Source organism: Prunus avium, chromosome 2 (genome assembly GCF_965620075.1).
Source record: "Prunus avium chromosome 2, drPruAviu1.hap1.1, whole genome shotgun sequence".
Taxonomy (NCBI): Eukaryota; Viridiplantae; Streptophyta; class Magnoliopsida; order Rosales; family Rosaceae; genus Prunus; species Prunus avium.
Genome location: NC_142285.1, coordinates 32118925 through 32137631, shown reverse-complemented (window position 1 = coordinate 32137631; position 18707 = coordinate 32118925). Strand labels below are relative to the sequence as shown.

Below are 18707 nucleotides of genomic sequence, written 5' to 3'. Positions count from 1 at the left end.
ACAATCTTATCTACCCACAGTCCCAAGTACGATGTAACCAGTGCCCAACCACAGAGCACGAAGCTGCCCTTGTCAGACTACCGTACAGTACGTGGTACCTTATCCTACCCAACGTCTGCTTTTTATTCAAATCAAGCGGGGACCCACCTCGGTGCTAATCGGATTTGACCGTTCCTGCCACGCGTCCGCATGGGGGCCCCTAGGGCTTGGACTTTTCCAGACTCGTGGGCCGGGGTTGGGGAGAATAATCCAATACAGCCGAATAGGAGGAATAGTGGGCCGGTCCCAGCTCCCCCATACAATCATAATCGAGAATCTCTGATTTTTTAATAGATTTTGGCTACGTAATTTCCATGTGAGGTAGCTAGCTACCTTCTAGAGAAGTCCACTTCCAATTTTTAACCTACATATTATAATAATAACTAGTGTCCAACAAGACAAAACAAAGGCCACATGCCAACAGCTCCCTTTCATCTTCTTTCATTTCTTCACGACTTGTGTATGAAAAATATTTTTACTCATCACTTTAACTTAAGATGTATCTTTATTATTCTTTTCAACATTTGACACGTGTTTATGAGCCTAATCATAGTTAATTTTTTATTTTGTATTTATAGAACCATGGTTATGTTCATAAACACGTATCAAATGTTGAGAAAGGTGATGAAAATACACCTTGGATTAAAGTAGTGTGCAAAAATACTATCATTGTATACGTACACTACAAGTACAATTGTAAAATCAAGAAAATTATTACTAGCTTCCAAATTCACATTCTACCTTCACTTTCTTCATTCTCATCATCACAAGTATTTCAACATTTATTAATTGAAATAATGTGTTCGCCTGTTATCTAAATCTAATTGTTACGATTTCTTTTGTTAGGTTTTTTTTTTTTGGTGCAAGGTTGATCTATAAACAGTTTAGTGGTTCTCTAACAAAGCACATTAATTATACGGCTAAATAACTACTAAACTGCAAAAGCTTAAGCTATTAAGACCCAAAAGAAAAACAAAAGTGTAATTTCACTTGTATTTTACAGACGAATTTCCAAATCTCTGCCAAGAAAAAACAAATTGTTTTAAAAAATAATGTCAAATCAAGAAAATAGATTTACAATGTATATCAAGTTAAAACTATTCTTTCTCACATGCGTAAAATGCTAAATAATTATGCAAAGAGGACAAAGAAATATTTCAGATTCAAGATCTTCGAGAGCTGTGACACATATATTGTGTTAAAAAATCATTAAAGATTAAGCTTAAGCAAACAAAATGCATGGTTTGGCTGAGGTCAATTATCTGAAACAATCATTTTGATCATATCTTCTTATATAAAACATCAACCTCTTTTCACAAAACAACTTGGCTTGGCATGAAAACACCATATAGATATTGTTGTTCGGGTGCATGCCGACTGTTCATTATCAAATGAAAACTACGGTTCTGCTGCGGCTGTTTTCTGAGTGTCTCTAATGCCTGTTTTGAGACATATAAGACAATGTTAAAGCAGATGAATTGAATCTAATGCAATTTGCAGGTTTCTTGTCTTATTAATGTAAACAAAACAAGTCAGTCGAAACCTAAACAAATGTTAAATCTCACACACAGAAGATTGTATATTACTCTGCTGCTGTTTTCACCCAAATCAGTTCTCTTGCTGCCCGCAATATGAGAAATAAAATAATCTTGTTTATTCGACAATATTAATCTCTTTTACTTACAGGTGGTAATTGAAAATAATGTATGGAATCAGCACTAAAATGAAAATTTGTAGCTCAAGCGGCTAAGAGTGGTTACCCAACTCGAAGTCCTATATTTGAATAGGCCAACCACATTGTTCTATGAAAACTACATTCCAAAATATCTTTGCACCGAGTCTAGGCCTTGGTGGAAGATTGAAATTAACAAATGATGTTTAATTAGCTTCAAATTTAATGATTGTCAAGCTCTCTAGAAGACTTGTTTTGTCAGTCTCACGTGTTCTGTCAAGATAGACTTGTCAATCCCATACGAAAAATTATCTAGGATATGATTACATGGTTGATTGAATGGGTAATCATATTTATGAATTAAAAAAAAACAAATGCAATGAATGGGTTTAGATTATTTGAAAACAAGATTTTCAATTCGACTTCATTTTTCTACGTCAAAGAAAAGACACAATTTCAAATTTCGGTTTGTAATTTGTTTTGGTAGTCAAAGAAAAATAAAATTCCTATGAAATTGTTTAGGTTGAGCAAAGTTTAAATGTTTCTACTATAAAAAATAAGTTGTTCCACCAACTCGTACAAGAAACCCTTCCAAGCCCAAATCTGAACACCACGTTTAAAAATCGGTGCATTACTAGTCATATGGCCCTTTCACATGACTTGTCAAGAATATGGCCCTTTTCACATGACTTGTTGTGTATAATTGACATTTTAAAATTGAGACATTGTAGTGTAGTTCACACTCTTTGCCGATCATAAATGACGAGTTATTTTATAGTGAGTGTCTTATCTAAGGCCCTTATATGAGGTCTTATTTTTTAACCGTCAGATCAAATTAACAAATTTGATCAAACGGATAACCAATTTGATCCAACTGTTAAGAGATAAGACCTCATCTAAGAGCTAAGGCCCTCACTATAGAATTCTTGAATAAATGATACTGTAATTGAACTCCATTCGCTTATTCAATCTGCTTGAAGACTGCAAGATGTTTCCCCAAAAACTTTTATTGTTTAATGTCTTAGATTCTATGCAAGCACACGGTTCGACCTGATTGAGGATCATGATTAACAATTTTGACAAGAAAACAATATCTTTTATTTTTATTATTAACAAGGGATATTAGGGGGAGGGGGAATCGAACCTAAGACCTCAGGTGCATGGCTAAATGCTCTTAACCACTTAAACTATAAGTCCCTTGCGAAAACATTACCCTTAACTATATCATTGGGCTTGGGCTGGTGATGAGTCAAAATTGTACCAAACCCTAACTCTCCCCGAATCCAACTCCACTAGGTTAGCCCACCAATGTTTCAAAGCTAAGAGAAACTACGCATCAGCCTATGGTCTGTTAAGCAGCCCAACTTGAAGCCCATAAACGTGGGTCCCACAACATATCGGGTTTACCAACTGCCACGTTTCCCCAGTCTATTCGACATGGACCCCACGTCACCAATTCAATGTGGGACAGTGCATAGAACTCTACGACATAGACGACCCAGATTCAACCGATTTCGAGCAAAGGCACTGAACGTACGACATCTATCTCCCGGGAAGAAAAAAGAGAATGCAAAGCTGAGTGTGAAGAACTGAAAACCTGAAAATGGTTTTTAACTGTAAATAACGGAACCTGTACTAACAGTTGGATCAGCAGTCACAGAAGATAAATTGGTAAAAAGGGTTGTTGTTGAATCCGGATCCGGAATTGGGAGATCCAATGACGACGGATTCGACTCTTGAGTTGCAGGAATCGGGTTGGGAGGAGCTGAGGAGAGAGGCCAGGAAGATCGAGGGAGATCTTGATGTGAAGCTCTCTTCTTATGCTAAGCTCGGTGCTAGGTTCACACAAGGAGGTTCGTTTTCTTTGAACTTTTCTTCAATGAAAGTTCTTAATTGTTTAATTATGTTTTGTGGGTTTCGTTAATTCTGTGATTTGGGCATTGCATTTTGGTTATTGAAGGTGTAGGATTGGGATTGGTGGGTTGTGATAGTGTAGGACTGGGAAAGAGGTAGAGTTGATAGGAAGCTCTGTTTGTTGTGCCATGGAGGAGAAAATGGGGGTTGCCCAGTTGCTAAAATTTGGAGGAAAGGGAGATAATGTATGATTTTCATTTTCTGTTGTGCTGAAGAGAAAAAAACTAGTGTAACCAGTTTCTTAATTGTGAGGTTCAGTATAGAGAATGCAGAGGTTCTTGACTTTTTTGAGTGAGAGATTTCTTTAGTTTCCCTTTTGAGCAAACTGAGATCTTTTGTTATAGATTTAACTATTTTAGAGGGTAAGTACTGTGGTAATCATTTGATGGTGTCCGAGTTTCGATTCTGTTGACATGCGTTCTTCTTCAGAATATTTTCTGATCTTACTTGAAGTTACATATATAATTGCTTCATTTTTGTTTCCTCTTATGAATTAAATGTCATTGCATTATTGTTTCCAATGCTGTTTCTTTGGTATTTTGTTTAAGACAAATGAATCGTATGACACATGCGATTTTTGAAGACCAAATAGGTATACTTTTTATATGAGAGGGATTGTATTATTTGGTTAATATTAAGGATGGTTAAGCTTTAAGGTAGGTTACTGTTTGCGTCTATGGCCTTCATTAATTTATATATCAAAGGCCATCTTCTTTTGAGCTTACAGTTTCAGTTTTGTTATCAAAGGACCCTTCTCAAAGGTTCTCTCTGTTTAACCTTCTGGCTTTGAAAAATTAAATAAACTAATACTAAAGGAAATATTTGGATTTCCTTCTCATTGCATGATGTGAAAGTAAGTTCTGCAAGATGCAGACAAGCTTAAATGAGGACTTGCACCCATTAAAGTTTCCTTCTACTGTTATAACTTTTATCTTCTGCTAAATAATATGGAACTATTATATGTTTTTGTAGTTGAAACTATACTATTATTGATGGACTAATTTAACATTAATATACTTGATAGATTTGTCAGGATGTCTACGTTTATGATGATATAAATTTTGGATTCAGGTTACGTGGAATCTGGGTCACCTTCTGTCGGGTCCAGTAGGTCATGGAAGTCCATGGAAATGGAAATCCAATCTTTGCTCGAGAAGCTCTTGGACATAAATGATTCAATGAGTCGATGTGCTGCTTCTGCTACACCAGCTACGTCTGTGACTCAGAAGCTAGCAAGGCACAGAGACATACTCCATGAGTTTACCCAGGTTTCCTTTCCTTTACCTTTTACTTATAAGTTTCATATTTCTATAATTTCATCATTCTTTTTCGCCCCTGCTGCATCTTATAGCTAGCTTTGCACAGTTCATGCTATTTGGGCCATAATTATTGATGGAGATTAGTAATCTTTGCTTTACTCCGGATAGGATATACAAGATCGTTTTTAACTATCATATATAACTACATGAAACATGACCAAAATCACTCAAGTCCTTAAACACAGAAGATTAGAAAAATGAAAAGACTGGTGTTAAATATCACTATATTCTAAATGATTTTGCATGTCATCCATGGTCCCCAACCTACCTGAGGTTGGTATTTGATTATTAAAAGAAAAATAGCACAGCCTGTGAACTGGTGGTTTGATATGCTACTTGAAGCAGAGATGGTTTTGAAGTTTATATCCTTAATCTGGCTTGACCTGGATTGTGTAACTCCTGTACCAATATCATTTTGAATGGACAAGGTGTCTCCTTGGAGCATCCCTTCTTAATCCCAAAGTTATCTTAGGCTCATCCTAAATATTATCAAGCTGTGAAACCTAGTCCTAAGCTTCACCAGGCCCAGACCCCAGACTATAGACATCTAAAGAAAATCTTACTTTTGGACTGGATGAGCGCTCTGTGAGTTGAGCTAGCCCCATTTGCAACTGAGAGAATTGTAGACATCATCTGATCTCTGGGGAGTGAAGTGATAATGACTGCCATTTGCATGGAAGTCTAGCTCAGAGGATGTTCTTGAGGGCGGTTTGGTTGAATCTTATGTTTAGCCATAACTAAACTAGGTTTGACAAGTTGGCAGTGTGGATGGGGATTTAATACTCTGGATTTGGGAAGACATTTGAGTTGATATTCTCATCACTCAATTGGATTCCTTTTTCTATGACATGTGGCGGAATGTAAGTCTTTTTCCTACTATTGTGTGACAATAACAATAACCTTGCGGTCGGTCTAGAAGTAAGAAATGTAGAATGCACAGAAAACAATATTAGATCTTTATATTTGTTGCATCACTGAGATGCGACTCAAAACAGATTTGGATCTGTAGAAGGATGCTACTATTACATAATTTTTTTGAAACATGCATGCAACATTTTTTAATTAACAGGATACCAGTTATCTTATGTATTTTGTTTTTGGCTTTGTTTTTTGTGTATTTTTTTCGCACCAGAGCACACACACACATATGCAGGTCAGGTTGTAATATGGTATTTATTTTCTTAGAATTGGCTGGTGCATTTTTTATAAGATTTGCCTAGTCTGGTGCTTTCTACTTACACTTTAATCTGTTACTGCTGTCATGAGTGTTTTACCCTTTGAGTGATAAATGATTATTGAATTTTTTGCATTGTGCAATGATGCGTGTCTCTTTAGGAGTTCAGAAGAATCAAGGGGAACATAAATTCTTTGAGGGAACATGCGGAGCTTCTGACTTCAGTCAGAGATGATATCAGTGAGTACAAGGTGAGTATGGTTCAAACTCTGATTTATCGTAGGTTTTTTTTCTCATTCTTCTTTTGTCTTGTACGTGTTCTTTCTAAAATAATGTTTGTCTTACCTGTCTTCATGCAGGCATCTGGGAGTATGTCACCAAGAATGCAGATACTACGGGAGAGAGCTGCGATCCATGGAAGCGTATCTCATGTAAGTCTAACTGCTATTTGGTTGTCATCAAATGTCAGATTATGAATCAAGGAATTTCCATTTTGCATTTTTCATGGATTTTTTTTTTTTTTTTTTTTTTTTTTGAATTTTGGTTCAATTGTGGCTTATACAATCTATGGGCTGCACATTTGGGGGTAGCTCTCTTCCATCTCATAAGCCCTCCCAAACATCAGTGAAGACTGCATGGTTCAGGCCCAAAAAAGATAAAAAGAAAGAAAAGACCACATGGTTCAGTAGCCATCTTTTATATTTAAATTGTAATGATATAAAAAGATGAACTTTCCCGTCCATCCAGTTTTGGTTTAGGGCATTATAATTTGCTAGCTAGTCATCAACTGTTGCAGGTCCTTAATAACTCTTAAGAAGGTGGAAGTTTATTTTTAGTATTAGCTCATGTTAGATTATACATGGTGGAGGATTGTACCACATACCATAAAAATGATTCTTTAAGCTCGCCCAGGTTCGGCATGATGCTTCCCTTGCCTCAGAGCTACGCACAGCACAGAATTCTTGAAGCACTCTGTATTTCTATGTTTTGATTTGTTGAACTTTGGTTTTAATATTTCAATGTGGCGAATAATGAACTCACATTTTTCCTTTAACTAGAAGTCGGTCGTGGGAAATCTAGTTTTAGTTTCTTTTTTCAAACCCTTAATAGTAAAATCTTCTGTGATCCATATGTTCACGTCCTTGCAGATAGATGAGGTGATTAGTCAGGCTCAAACAACAAGGGCAGTGTTGGGCTCTCAAAGGGCTTTGTTTGGAGATGTTCAAGGGAAAGTGAAAAATCTAAGTGACAAGTTCCCTATTATCCGTGGCCTACTCGGTAGGAAACAATCTATGCTGTTCATTTTCATTTTCTGATGTGACCTATTATTCATCTTCTATTCACTTTTTTGGCAGGTTCAATTAGAAGGCGGCGATCAAGAGACACCCTTATTCTCTCTGCAGTCATTGCAGCTTGTACCTTGTTTCTTATTATCTATTGGCTTTCAAAATAAAAATACAAATGAGTTGTCGAATTGATACAAGAAAGTTAAAAATTATGATGCCTCTCTAGGGAATTTTGATTATGTAATTTCTTGGGACAAATAGTTATATGTTTCAAAAGTTTTTGTGCTACTTTTCTTGTGGCGCCATTCCAATGAATTATCTTTCGGGTCTCAAAATCTCGAGTAAATCAAATCCATACTGCAAGTGCACTGGCTTTTTGTTTCTTCTCCTGCCTAATTTCTATGTCCTGACATGGGACTTGGTGGTGCAAGTGAGTGATGAGGCACTGTACTTACTTTTATGAATGGTCCAAAGTGGTGGGAAACAATCCAAATCAAAACTGATCCACTGTCACATCTTCTTTTCATGAAGCTATTTACAACATGCAAAACATGCAAGACTATATTCGAAATGTTGAAATGGCTCTGGCGCATGTTTTTGTTGAGAGAGTTGGTCAATAGTATAATTTTGAAACACTGATTGTGATACGGCGTGGTATTAATTTTTGTAGGGATTGATCGGCTTTTGTGAAGGGAGAAATCATGAAAGAAACATTAATCCTCCAAACCCCACATGCAAAAACCTGTTTGGATGCTGGGCAGGTAATTTGGTCGAGTTTGAATTCTAGTCACCAAGATGAGGAACAATGGTAGCCCATGTGTTCATCTACAAGAATGTTGGAGTCTGGTGGTAAAGGTATTATGACCAACCAACAAATCGAATTTAGGGCAAATTGAAGGGACGTGGGTCATTTAGGCCAACACTTCCAATATGCCAAACACTGTCTACATACATACTGTATCTCCACGGACATAGGTCATTTACGGACAATTTTGCAACGTTATTAAAGTCGTCCCTTGTACAATATGACTCGACGTGACATATTATGTTATCAGAATTTCAATTAAAATCGTACATTTTTAAACACGATTCTTACTTGCACTCGTAAAATCACTTCTAAGATTTCATCTCATTACCTTACAAACTGTACTGGAAAATGATGGACTGCAATTTTTTTTCCAGAAATTAACTAGAACTCGGCTTTTTGTACTTTCTTTGTTTTTCTTCTCAAAGAACAATAGAGAGCGATTGTACAAAATTATAGATGAAAAAAAAGTTTCCCATTGCTTTCGAGAATATTGAGATTTGATAATTATTATTAAATTGAGAATGCAGTCAAAGATGTAATTAAATTAAACCTAAAACTTTGACAATTAAACCAAAAGAAGAATCCTAGTAACCCTAAAAACAAATTAACTAAGGGCCAACCCTTTCAATTTTAGTTCTTAGTTTTTATTTTTCGTGCTAGAGTATAGAGGAAAAAGAGGGAGAATGGAAGTGAGAATGAGAGTGAAGATGAGATTGAGAGGGAAGATGAGAGGGGAGGAGAGAGGAAGGACTAACAAAAGTGAAAACAAAAACTAAAAACTGAAATCTATTTGAAATTGTTTTCACTTTTGTTACTTTTCCCTCACATTCTCTCCTCTCATCCTCTCTCTCAATCTCATCCTCACTCCCATTCTCACTCTCGTTTTCCTCTATATACTCTACCATCAATGGGCCTAAAAAACTGATTTAGGCTCAGTGATGTCTCAGAACAGGAAAGATGGGTATAGGGTAGAAAGAAGAATTAATAAAGAAAGAGCCAAAACTGGTAAAAGATATTAAGTAAGTTATATTATTTGTCCATATATTGTTGTTTTGATGCATGCTAGCTAAAAGCACTGGGGAGCTATAGGCTATAGCTTAGCTCTCTGGAACCTGGAAATGAACCCAGCAAGAGGCTAGAGCTCGATACCATTTTAGGTGGATAGAGAGTACACGTGGCAGAGAACTGTGCACAAGCCAACAAGAAAAGGATCTTATTTTCATGTCTTTTGCAACAAGCCTAGAGGTCACAGCAAGCAGTAGGAGAGAGAGAGGGAGAGAGAGAGAGAGAGAGAGAGAGAGTATTGAAAAGAGTGGGATTTATGGCTTATTATTTAACTCCTCCTCCTCCTCCTCCAAAGATCAAAGTCAAGTACGGAGTTTATATGTAAAGTTTAAACTGTGCTGTGCACACCTATAGCTGCCACAAACTGCTCTCTCTGCCTTGCCTCAGAGTCTCTGCTAATTGACATGCCAAAATATAACTACAGCTGTACATAAATATCATCTTTATTGGATTTCTACACCTTCTCACCACACACAAAGCTGAGAGAGAATTGAATTCTTCTGGATGTTAATTGAAAGGAGCCACTAACTTGCATTGTGCGACAGTGTGCATGTACTTGTGCAGCTGGGCGTGTTTTTCTGACCGCAAAAAAAAGAAAATAAATAAATAAATAAATGGAATGACCCCAAGATTGTGACTATTTGAAAATGTGGAGGTGGTGTATGAGTTTTGCTTGATATAATTATGGAAAAGTACAATGAGATGAGATTGACTATTTCTTATACATGCAAGAGGTTCGAATTCTTACCACAATACTTCAAATTGCAACAATATCTTCATGCTTTACTATATGAAATTTAATTTGTGTAGATGTCTGAACTTGTCAAATGAATTGTAAACATTCTATGGTAAGAATATCAACCAATTGATCTTTAGTCGTCTTCACAAATGAGAAATCAACTATTTCAGCGTTTAGCTTATTCTCGATGAAATGTCGATCAATTTTCACATGTTTAATATGGTCATGGCCACAATGCCTCTATATTCAGCCTCAGCACTAAGCACTGGATGTTGCAAGAACCTTTTATTTAGTTACTCAGCCTCAATATTATTAACATTGGGAACTCAAATTGCGAGAACTGGTGGCTTTCTATGATTTTGGGTATAGTAGCATAAGCTGGTGATAGTCTAATGCATCACAATGAGTAAACGAAGAAGGAAACAAATTTGGGTGTCATTAGTGGCGGTCCCATAACCAAATATATTGCTTCAGATTCACACTCTAAAATTGACAATTAACTCGCTTGTACATCAGTTGTAGGAGATGTCAAGTAGTAGTCCCCTCTTCTGTTTGTCATATTCAATTATCCTTTTTTTTTTGTGGACAAATATTCAATTATCCCTTGAGATCCCAAAAAACATTGTGTAAGAGAGAAACAAATCATTTGCCAGTAATCGGTAATCATATACCATTTGTAGAGGAAACAAAACTCCTAAATAATATACACAACTCACATCACCATTACTAAGATATATCATGACTGATCGATATATACTACGTACACACCCAAAATTTAAAACCAAAAGTACATATTCCATTAAATTCAAATATTATTACCTTCAGTTACATATTCCATTAAGAATGGGGGCTCAAATTACAACAGCCAGTGACTTAATTTCTATAATTTTTGTTGATCAAGGTCATCTTAATATGCATGAAACAAAAGGATTTGGATCCTCTACGCACTCCGCTCGACATTATTTAACTTTTAACTTGAATATGCATTTTAAACCAATGACTATCTTGTATATTTGAGTATGGTGTAAACCATATCACGACTCGCAATTACATTTCAATTGAAGCTCTCTTATAGATGTTGATGTTTATGTTTAGAAGATGGTATGCAAATTTATGGGAATAAATAGTTCTGAAGAAATAAAACATGCCTTCTACATTCAAATTGTATAGGTTTGTAAGCTAATGTCTCCTATTCTAGAAACCTAGTTAATTAGATGTATAGCTGCCAAGGAATTTGGTGGAACCACTGGCATCTAAAGCAATCCTGAACACTTTTGAAGAGGTAGCCAGTCTTGATTCTTGAAATGAGCAAACTACATTGATGCTATTTGTGGTGGCCAAAAGCCATTTTCTTGATTGCGCGTGGTTACCAAACAGTGTCTTAATTAATCCCTAGTACCATGTACATAACCTTGAGGACAGACAGAGATGTATGGGAGATTGGTTGGTGGTAAAAGGCCTCGAGGTGATTTGTAACTATATGCCCAGAGATTTTACCCTTTTAAGTGCAAATTTCGATATGAAGGTGGATAGTGATAGATTTCAAACATGTAAGAGAAATAACAGCCATCTTTTTCAGCAACATTAAGTTTTTTTTTTTTCACTTTTTCTGAAAAGGTAAACCCTCTGCTTAGGGGCTACAATGTAGGAAAGGGCCTAACTAAATTGTCAAACAATGCCCCCAAAAAAACAATTTTTATTTTATTTGTCAGTTCTTTTGATGTAAAAAAGGTCTTACAGAAAAGGAGAAATTAAGTGGTTTAAAGTAAAAAGGTTAATAAAATGAAAAAGGGCGCTCTCTGTGTTCTGTGACATTGTCACTGACAACTACGTATCCCTGTGCACATACATATGAGAGAGAAACAGATGGGACTGAGTGGTCAAATCGGAAATGTAAAAGCTTTAATGCCTTTTGTGTGATTGTGTTATTATTGCGATAATAATTTGGTGGTGAATTTCCGTCCAAGGATTGGAGGCAAAGTCACAGAGGTGGATATATGTTCCTATTTATCCTGTGGATATGTGTTTGTTTCACTTCAAGACTTGTTGTTTATGTCATTCTTGTTTTACTTCAACTACCAAGTCATCTTCAATTAATTTGTTCCAGTTTTGCTTGAGGGATTAAGTAAGTCACCCTAATAGAGCAAGCTAGTGTGTGTTTTTGAGATTGACCAAAAAGGGACTATTCTAGATTTCACATAAGTGGGTTAATTAACTTTAATGAAACTAACAAGCTATTAATTATATTTGTGGATATGAGTGCTTCTTATAACTAGTGGTGGAGCCATGAATTTTCAGGGGAGAGGCACTATTTAAAATGTTAAAAGCTTAAAAAAAAAACACACAATTTAGACAACCAAACCAAAGTTTCTTTGAGGCATTTAGTCAAACATATGGTGTGGGCACCAGCACCAATAGAGGGGCATATTTCTGCATCTCTTAAGGACTTTCCAACGAGAAAAAGTACAACTGCATCTCCTTGCACCTCTATGGCTCCGCAACTGCTTATAAATATATGACGTCTTTTTTTATTATGGCCAACAAAACGTCGAGTTTCAGTTGATGTGTTAAGCGTTTAAGCGTTTAAGATTGATTTTGAAAGGATTACATAGTTTTGGACATAAACTCAACTTAAATTACTTGACTTCACCACTTGAGACAAAACCCATGGCTTTCTTTCATTGTTTAAGAATTTGGACCAATAAGATATGGGTAATTTGTTGATTGTTGAAAGGAAAACATTAAGTAAGCTTGTGAGCTTTAACTCAAGTGACATACATGGTTGAGATGATAAGTAGGTCAGGCTCGTAGATTTGATTCCTCTTATGGAAAAAGAAATTTGAGCAACTTATTTTAATTTCTAAGAGTTTAATCTAGCGGTCACTCCTAATTGAACGTACCATCAGTCAGGAGTCTTCGCAATATGCGGCTAATCATATTCTTTTGAAAACTAGTTATACGAATGCTGAATTTTTTTTATTTCTTTGATAAAAAAAAAAGTTAATTACTTATAACTTTCTCATTAATTTCCTCAAACACATTCTTATATCTACAAGAAAATGTATAGTTTTTATATGACAATAATTACATATTTAGCTATTTTTGTTGTAAGTAAAATATCCTTCCTATTTTAATAGGATCTGGATACTCTGTTTGAATTTTCTCTACCATAATCTATACTTCAACCTTTTCTTTTTGAAACAATGAATTGTCCATTACAATTCCTAACTCATATATCTTCACCCTTTGAGTTTTTCAATCAAGTCCACTAATCTCATCTACAATATTTAGGAATCCATTCTATCTTGCATCCCATCTCACTCCACTCCATTCCTTAATGCCACTTGAATTAAAGTTTTTGAACTTTATTTATGTACATGATTAATTTGGTAATTAAAATGAGATACTACGCACACATGTTTAATTTGTAAGTCTTAAAATTAACATAATTATATACATGGGAGATATTTATATAGATTGAAGAAAAGGGGCGCGGTTTCTTAATAAGAAATTCTTATATAGAATAGAATTCTACCCAGTGGACCAAATAAAATTCCATCATTATCAAAGACAAGACAGCAATCCCAAAGAAGTCCGATGTGGCAAATTGAGATTGGACCTTCAATGGGAAACACAGAAACACAGCCAATGTGAAAATAGGTGCCTGGCTAACTAAAGACTTTAACACTTGACACAACATGTACACTTTTATCAGCAAAATATATAAGATTTGATTTGATAGATAGAATGGAATTGTAGAGAACCAAGGAGTATGAGAGAAAACAAAAGGCTCTAAATTCATCTCTCTCTCTCTCTCTCTTAAATATTTACGACTAAATATTTAAGTGTGAAAACAACAGGTGAATGAGCCAAAGGTAATCACTCCCATGCACACGTCCCTTTCCCTCTTCCTCTCCCCCACCTCTGCCGCTTCTGCACACCTCTCTCTCTCTCTCTCTCTCTCTCTCTCTCTCTCATCCTTTGGGAATTATAACCATACATTTCTCTTCTCTTATTTATTTATTTATTTTAAAATTTGATTATGAAAAAGAAAAAGAACTTGGTACAGCGGCCTACTTGCTTATGATACATCACCAACTTGTACGAACCAAATACATGTACATGATCAGCTAGTTGCTTATCTATATCTGTATCTATCTAGCAAATTTTACCAAGAATTCCCCTATAATTCATTGATTTAAGAGAGCAAGAAATTAAAAAGAAAAAAGAAACACTTTCTGCGTCTGAACATGTTCCATCATATCCGATCTCCAACCCAACTATATAATTAGTGCCATCTCTCTTTTTCTTTTCTCTCTCTTTCTCTCTCTCTCTCTCTCTCTCTCTCTCTCTCTCTCTCTCTCTCTCTCTCTCCTTGTTTCTTAATAGTAACTCATCATCAACAACAACAATACTCAAGCAGAGAGATCAGATCCAAAATCTGTCCACTACCCATCATCAAAACCCGACTGATAGATCGATCAGTCAAAATCCCATCAATCAAATCACCAAATCAATATCATCATCACTAGAAATTAGAAAGAAAGAATGTCTTCAGCTGCAGCCTCATCCACTGCCTTTAATTCACCGGACCAGCAACAACAACAACAACAACACCTCCTCTCTCCCTCCGATCAGCTCTGTTATGTCCATTGCAACTTCTGTGACACTGTCCTCGCTGTACTTATCTCACTACTCTTGCCTTACATTAAAATCTATAATTAATTTTGGGTTTTAATTATTATTAATTTATGTGCAGATATATATGTATAAGTTGCTTGGTTAACATATATTAGTGTTGCTATTATTAGGTGAGTGTTCCTTGCAGTAGTTTGTTCAAGACTGTGACTGTTCGATGTGGCCACTGCAGCAACCTTCTCTCAGTCAACATGCGTGCCCTTCTTCTTCCTCCCCCCAATAACCAACACCTTCCACATCCTTTCTTCAATACTCCTCACAATCTCCTTGTAGGTTTTCTTTTCTGGGTCATTAAATGTATGTACAAATAGTGTATTATTCATGCTCACAGTTAGTTTGTATGAATTTGTTTGGAATCTGCTATTCAAACTCTCAAGTATTGCCATTCTGCACTTCAAAATCAATGTACTAACTAAATAAGTACATAAATGACGAACTGAGAGTGTGAATAACCTTGCGCATTTATTATCTATTGATGATCTGATGGGATCGTGTGTAATTATACATAGCAGGAGGACATGAGAAATGCCCCGTCATCAAACACGTTGATGAATCACCAGCCTAATTACACAAATGAATCAATCATGGCGATTCGGGGAGGAGGCCTTGATCATCAGGAGATGCCTAAGCCTCCTGCTGCTGTCAATAGACGTGAGTCTTTTTCTTTTGTACTATAAGCACACCACAACCCAGCTGAGGAAATGGCTTTCTTGGTTTACACTACTTTTTTCATGTTTGCCTTAGTTTATATCTCTTTTGGCGTAGTGGATTCTTTTTTCTTTCTTTCTGAATCCGATCATTTTATTTAGCCTTTTTGGTAAACAGCAGTCTCTTTGCCAATCCAGAAAAAAGTTTGAAAAGAGAAGCCATGCTAACTTTTGAATATTTGAGCTTACTCTTGAACAGTTCCCAAGGTTTCTAGCTATAGCTTGGTGTTAATAAGAGAGAGAGAGAGAGAGAGAGAGAGAGGCAATAATCTTTAGCACACATTTATTTCATGTGCATCTTTCTTCTTTCATGTTCTTCCAGATTTAGTTCTCAGTCTAATGGCAAGAATTGAAGCCCACTTTAGATCTACAACCATACATTTCTCTTCTTTGCGCTATTCTTCAACAGTAGTATTCAAATCTATCCCATGGTTCTGATCAAGAAAAGATAAACTAATTAAGAACATTACCACACAAACACATTAATATTTTTGACAAGAAAAAAAAAAGCCAGCGAATTGATTATAATGTATATCTGTCTGTTTTTGTCTGTCTGTGAAATGTCTATGTCCGATGGCCAGCTCCGGAGAAGAGACAGAGAGTGCCATCTGCCTACAACCGATTTATCAAGTAAGTGACAAATTAAACTAATTAACATGATTAAATTTACCTTTATACTTTCTTAATTCTCTACAAATATGCATGTCCATGAGATTATAAACATAATTAACCTGCAGGGACGAGATTCAACGTATTAAAGCTGGAAATCCTGATATAAGCCACAGGGAGGCCTTTAGTGCTGCTGCAAAGAATGTAATCCCTTTTATAATTAAGCTTCCTTCTACTTTAGCTAGCTAGGGTTTCATTTCCGTACCAGTACATTATACATACATACAGATAACCAGCTAGATAGCTAGTTAGGGTTCTGTTAAAAAAATTGGATTCATATGCATATATATATTTAAATTATATGATTATTTTATGAGGAGCCATTGTTTGACTTTTATAGGTTTTGGATTTTTTTAATTACTTGTTAATTTTGTGGGTGCGTTGCATTTGCTTTGTTTTCTATCAGTGGGCCCACTTCCCTCACATCCACTTCGGCCTTATGCCTGATCAGCCCGTGAAGAAAACTAACATGCGCCAGCAGGTACTAAATCGATCTGAGTTTCTTAGATGGAAACCCTAGCTAGCTAGTTATCTCTTTGATTAGCTTATTTATGAATTTTTGTGATTGGATTTGTGCAGGAAGGAGAGGACATGCTCATGAAAGATGGATTTTTCAGCACTCCTGCAAATGTGGGTGTCTCCCCCTACTAAGGATTAGGGTTTCTCTTATTTCTCAACTTTAAGTAGTACATGGGAATCCTATAATCTTATTACTCTCCTAAGTTTTCTTAATTAATATTAGACTCCAAAAACTTTGGGTTGCATGGTTATTTACTAGATAGTCATCGTTTATTGAAGGGGAACATTTTGGAATCTAGAACATGCTAATGGTGAAGAACCCATATGAAAAATGGACGGGTTTTAATTATGAAGATATATATATATATCTCAAGAATCAATCGTGTTCAAAGACCTATGGTATCATTTTAACTTAATTAACATGCTAAACCATCTAACCAAAATCCCATAGTTAATAAATAAAAGCTTGTGCATATTTTTAAGGGTTGTGTTTTTCGGGTACATACATGAAGTGTTGATCAATTTTCATCCAACAGCTTAGAACAAGATAAGTAACTTATTAATTATATGAATATCATTAGTTAATTCTTGGTCTAGTGATATTTCTTTTTATGACGTTCTTTCTTAGTGAAAAAATTGAACACTAACCGATACTTTCACCCAAGATCAGAGTTGGGGCTATATGGGCTATAACCCATATGGATTTTTTTAATTTTTAAAAATATGATGTAGTATTTACACTAAAAAAAAAAAATTATTTTTATTTATTTATAATTACATTGGAGGAAATATATCCCATTGAGGTTCAATTCTGGGTGCCATGGGGCAAGGGGAATCCACCACCACTGTGGTGGCAACCTATTGGCATAAAAAAAAAAAAAAATTGATAATATCAATAATTAATGATTTTAATTCTTTAAAGACTCAAAGGTGCAACTTAAATAGTATTTTTTTTTGTATTTGCATAATTGCATTGCATGTTTACTTATTATTTTCCTTTTTACTAGCTTCTATTTTATGTCCTCCCTAACTAGATGTATCATTTTTTGTTATATGGCTCATTATATCCTCCCTAACTAGGTGTATTATTTTTTGTTATCAATAAAATTCACTCGTGCCATCGAATTTTTTTGTAAGATAAATCCAGCCCAGTCCATTTTAAAATCATGGATCCATCCCTGATTGGAATCCCTTTGACTTGAAAAAAGAAAAAAAGAAATATGAGTACCCTTGAAAGATTTGTCTTCGTAACTCAACTCCACCAAAAAAACTTAGGGCTGGGCATTGAGACCGGAAAACCAGAATACCAAGTCGCACCAGAAAAAAAAAAAAAAAAAAAAAAAAAAACGTGTTGAACAAACTGGCACCGAATTGGATCAGATTGGTTCAAATCGATTTCGGTGCCGGTTTCACACCCTACAAATGCTAAATTTATAATCCCATAACTAATATTTCCCCAAGTCCAACTTCAAAGCACCTTTCTTTTCTAGGCCCTATCATCTCTCTTTGCATGAAATTGGATCATTTGTGAATTTTTAAACCCAAAAAATAAAATTTTAGTTGGAATTTGTAAAAAAAAAAAAAGTTTGAAAAATATATAATAAAAAATATCCGGTCCAAAATAGAAAAAATTGAAAACCGCATTAGAATCGGTTTAAACCGGATTGGCCGGTTTCATAAATTTTTTTCACCAAAATCGGATCAAGTTGCACTAGTTGAATAGTACCAGTTCCAATTATGGTGTGAAGTGGAAACTGAACCAGACCGGACTGTGCCCACCCCTAGAAAAACTTATGAAAGTCTTTTTTTGTTTTTTGTTTTTTTGTTTGGACATATGTCATGAAGCTACAACGGCCCCTCAGCCTGGGGAAGCATATGCATTGATCCAGCGCCCCAATGTTTCTGAATTTCTTTGCAGTACTCTCTTTCAAGTTTTGATTTGAAGTCAGCTATATTAGGCCAAGACACTCTATCATCTATATTGTTGTACCTTGTACATAAATCTAGGCTTCTGTCCCAAGGGCATAGGGCCATGGACACGTAAACTGAGTGCTCAAACTCATAGAGCTTAGCCTTAGGCCTTGGGCATGCCAATTGC

The 18707-nt window shown here is 35.6% G+C and overlaps 2 protein-coding genes across 3 annotated transcripts; both read left to right on the top strand.

Annotated features, from left to right (window-relative positions):
* Positions 1 to 3216: 3216 nt before the first annotated feature.
* GOS12 (golgi snare 12) lies at positions 3217 to 7739 on the top strand. The gene is made up of 6 exons (XM_021960425.2): positions 3217 to 3564; positions 4697 to 4893; positions 6280 to 6369; positions 6478 to 6549; positions 7267 to 7396; positions 7474 to 7739. Exons 1-6 carry the CDS (start codon positions 3429 to 3431, stop codon positions 7569 to 7571), a joined length of 723 nt encoding a protein of 240 aa, XP_021816117.1. The 5' UTR covers positions 3217 to 3428; the 3' UTR covers positions 7572 to 7739.
* Positions 7740 to 14221: 6482 nt separating this feature from the next.
* Positions 14222 to 16860, top strand: AFO (Plant-specific transcription factor YABBY family protein). Of its 2 annotated transcripts, none has more exons than XM_021960422.2 (7): positions 14222 to 14696; positions 14828 to 14983; positions 15224 to 15365; positions 16003 to 16051; positions 16159 to 16234; positions 16497 to 16571; positions 16670 to 16860. In XM_021960422.2, exons 1-7 carry the CDS (start codon positions 14565 to 14567, stop codon positions 16739 to 16741), a joined length of 702 nt encoding a protein of 233 aa, XP_021816114.1. In that variant the 5' UTR covers positions 14222 to 14564; the 3' UTR covers positions 16742 to 16860. The 2 variants fall into 2 exon arrangements, with proteins under 2 accessions (XP_021816114.1, XP_021816115.1); XM_021960423.2 differs by having other exon boundaries at positions 14223 to 14696; positions 15227 to 15365.
* The last annotated feature ends 1847 nt before the right edge of the window (positions 16861 to 18707 follow it).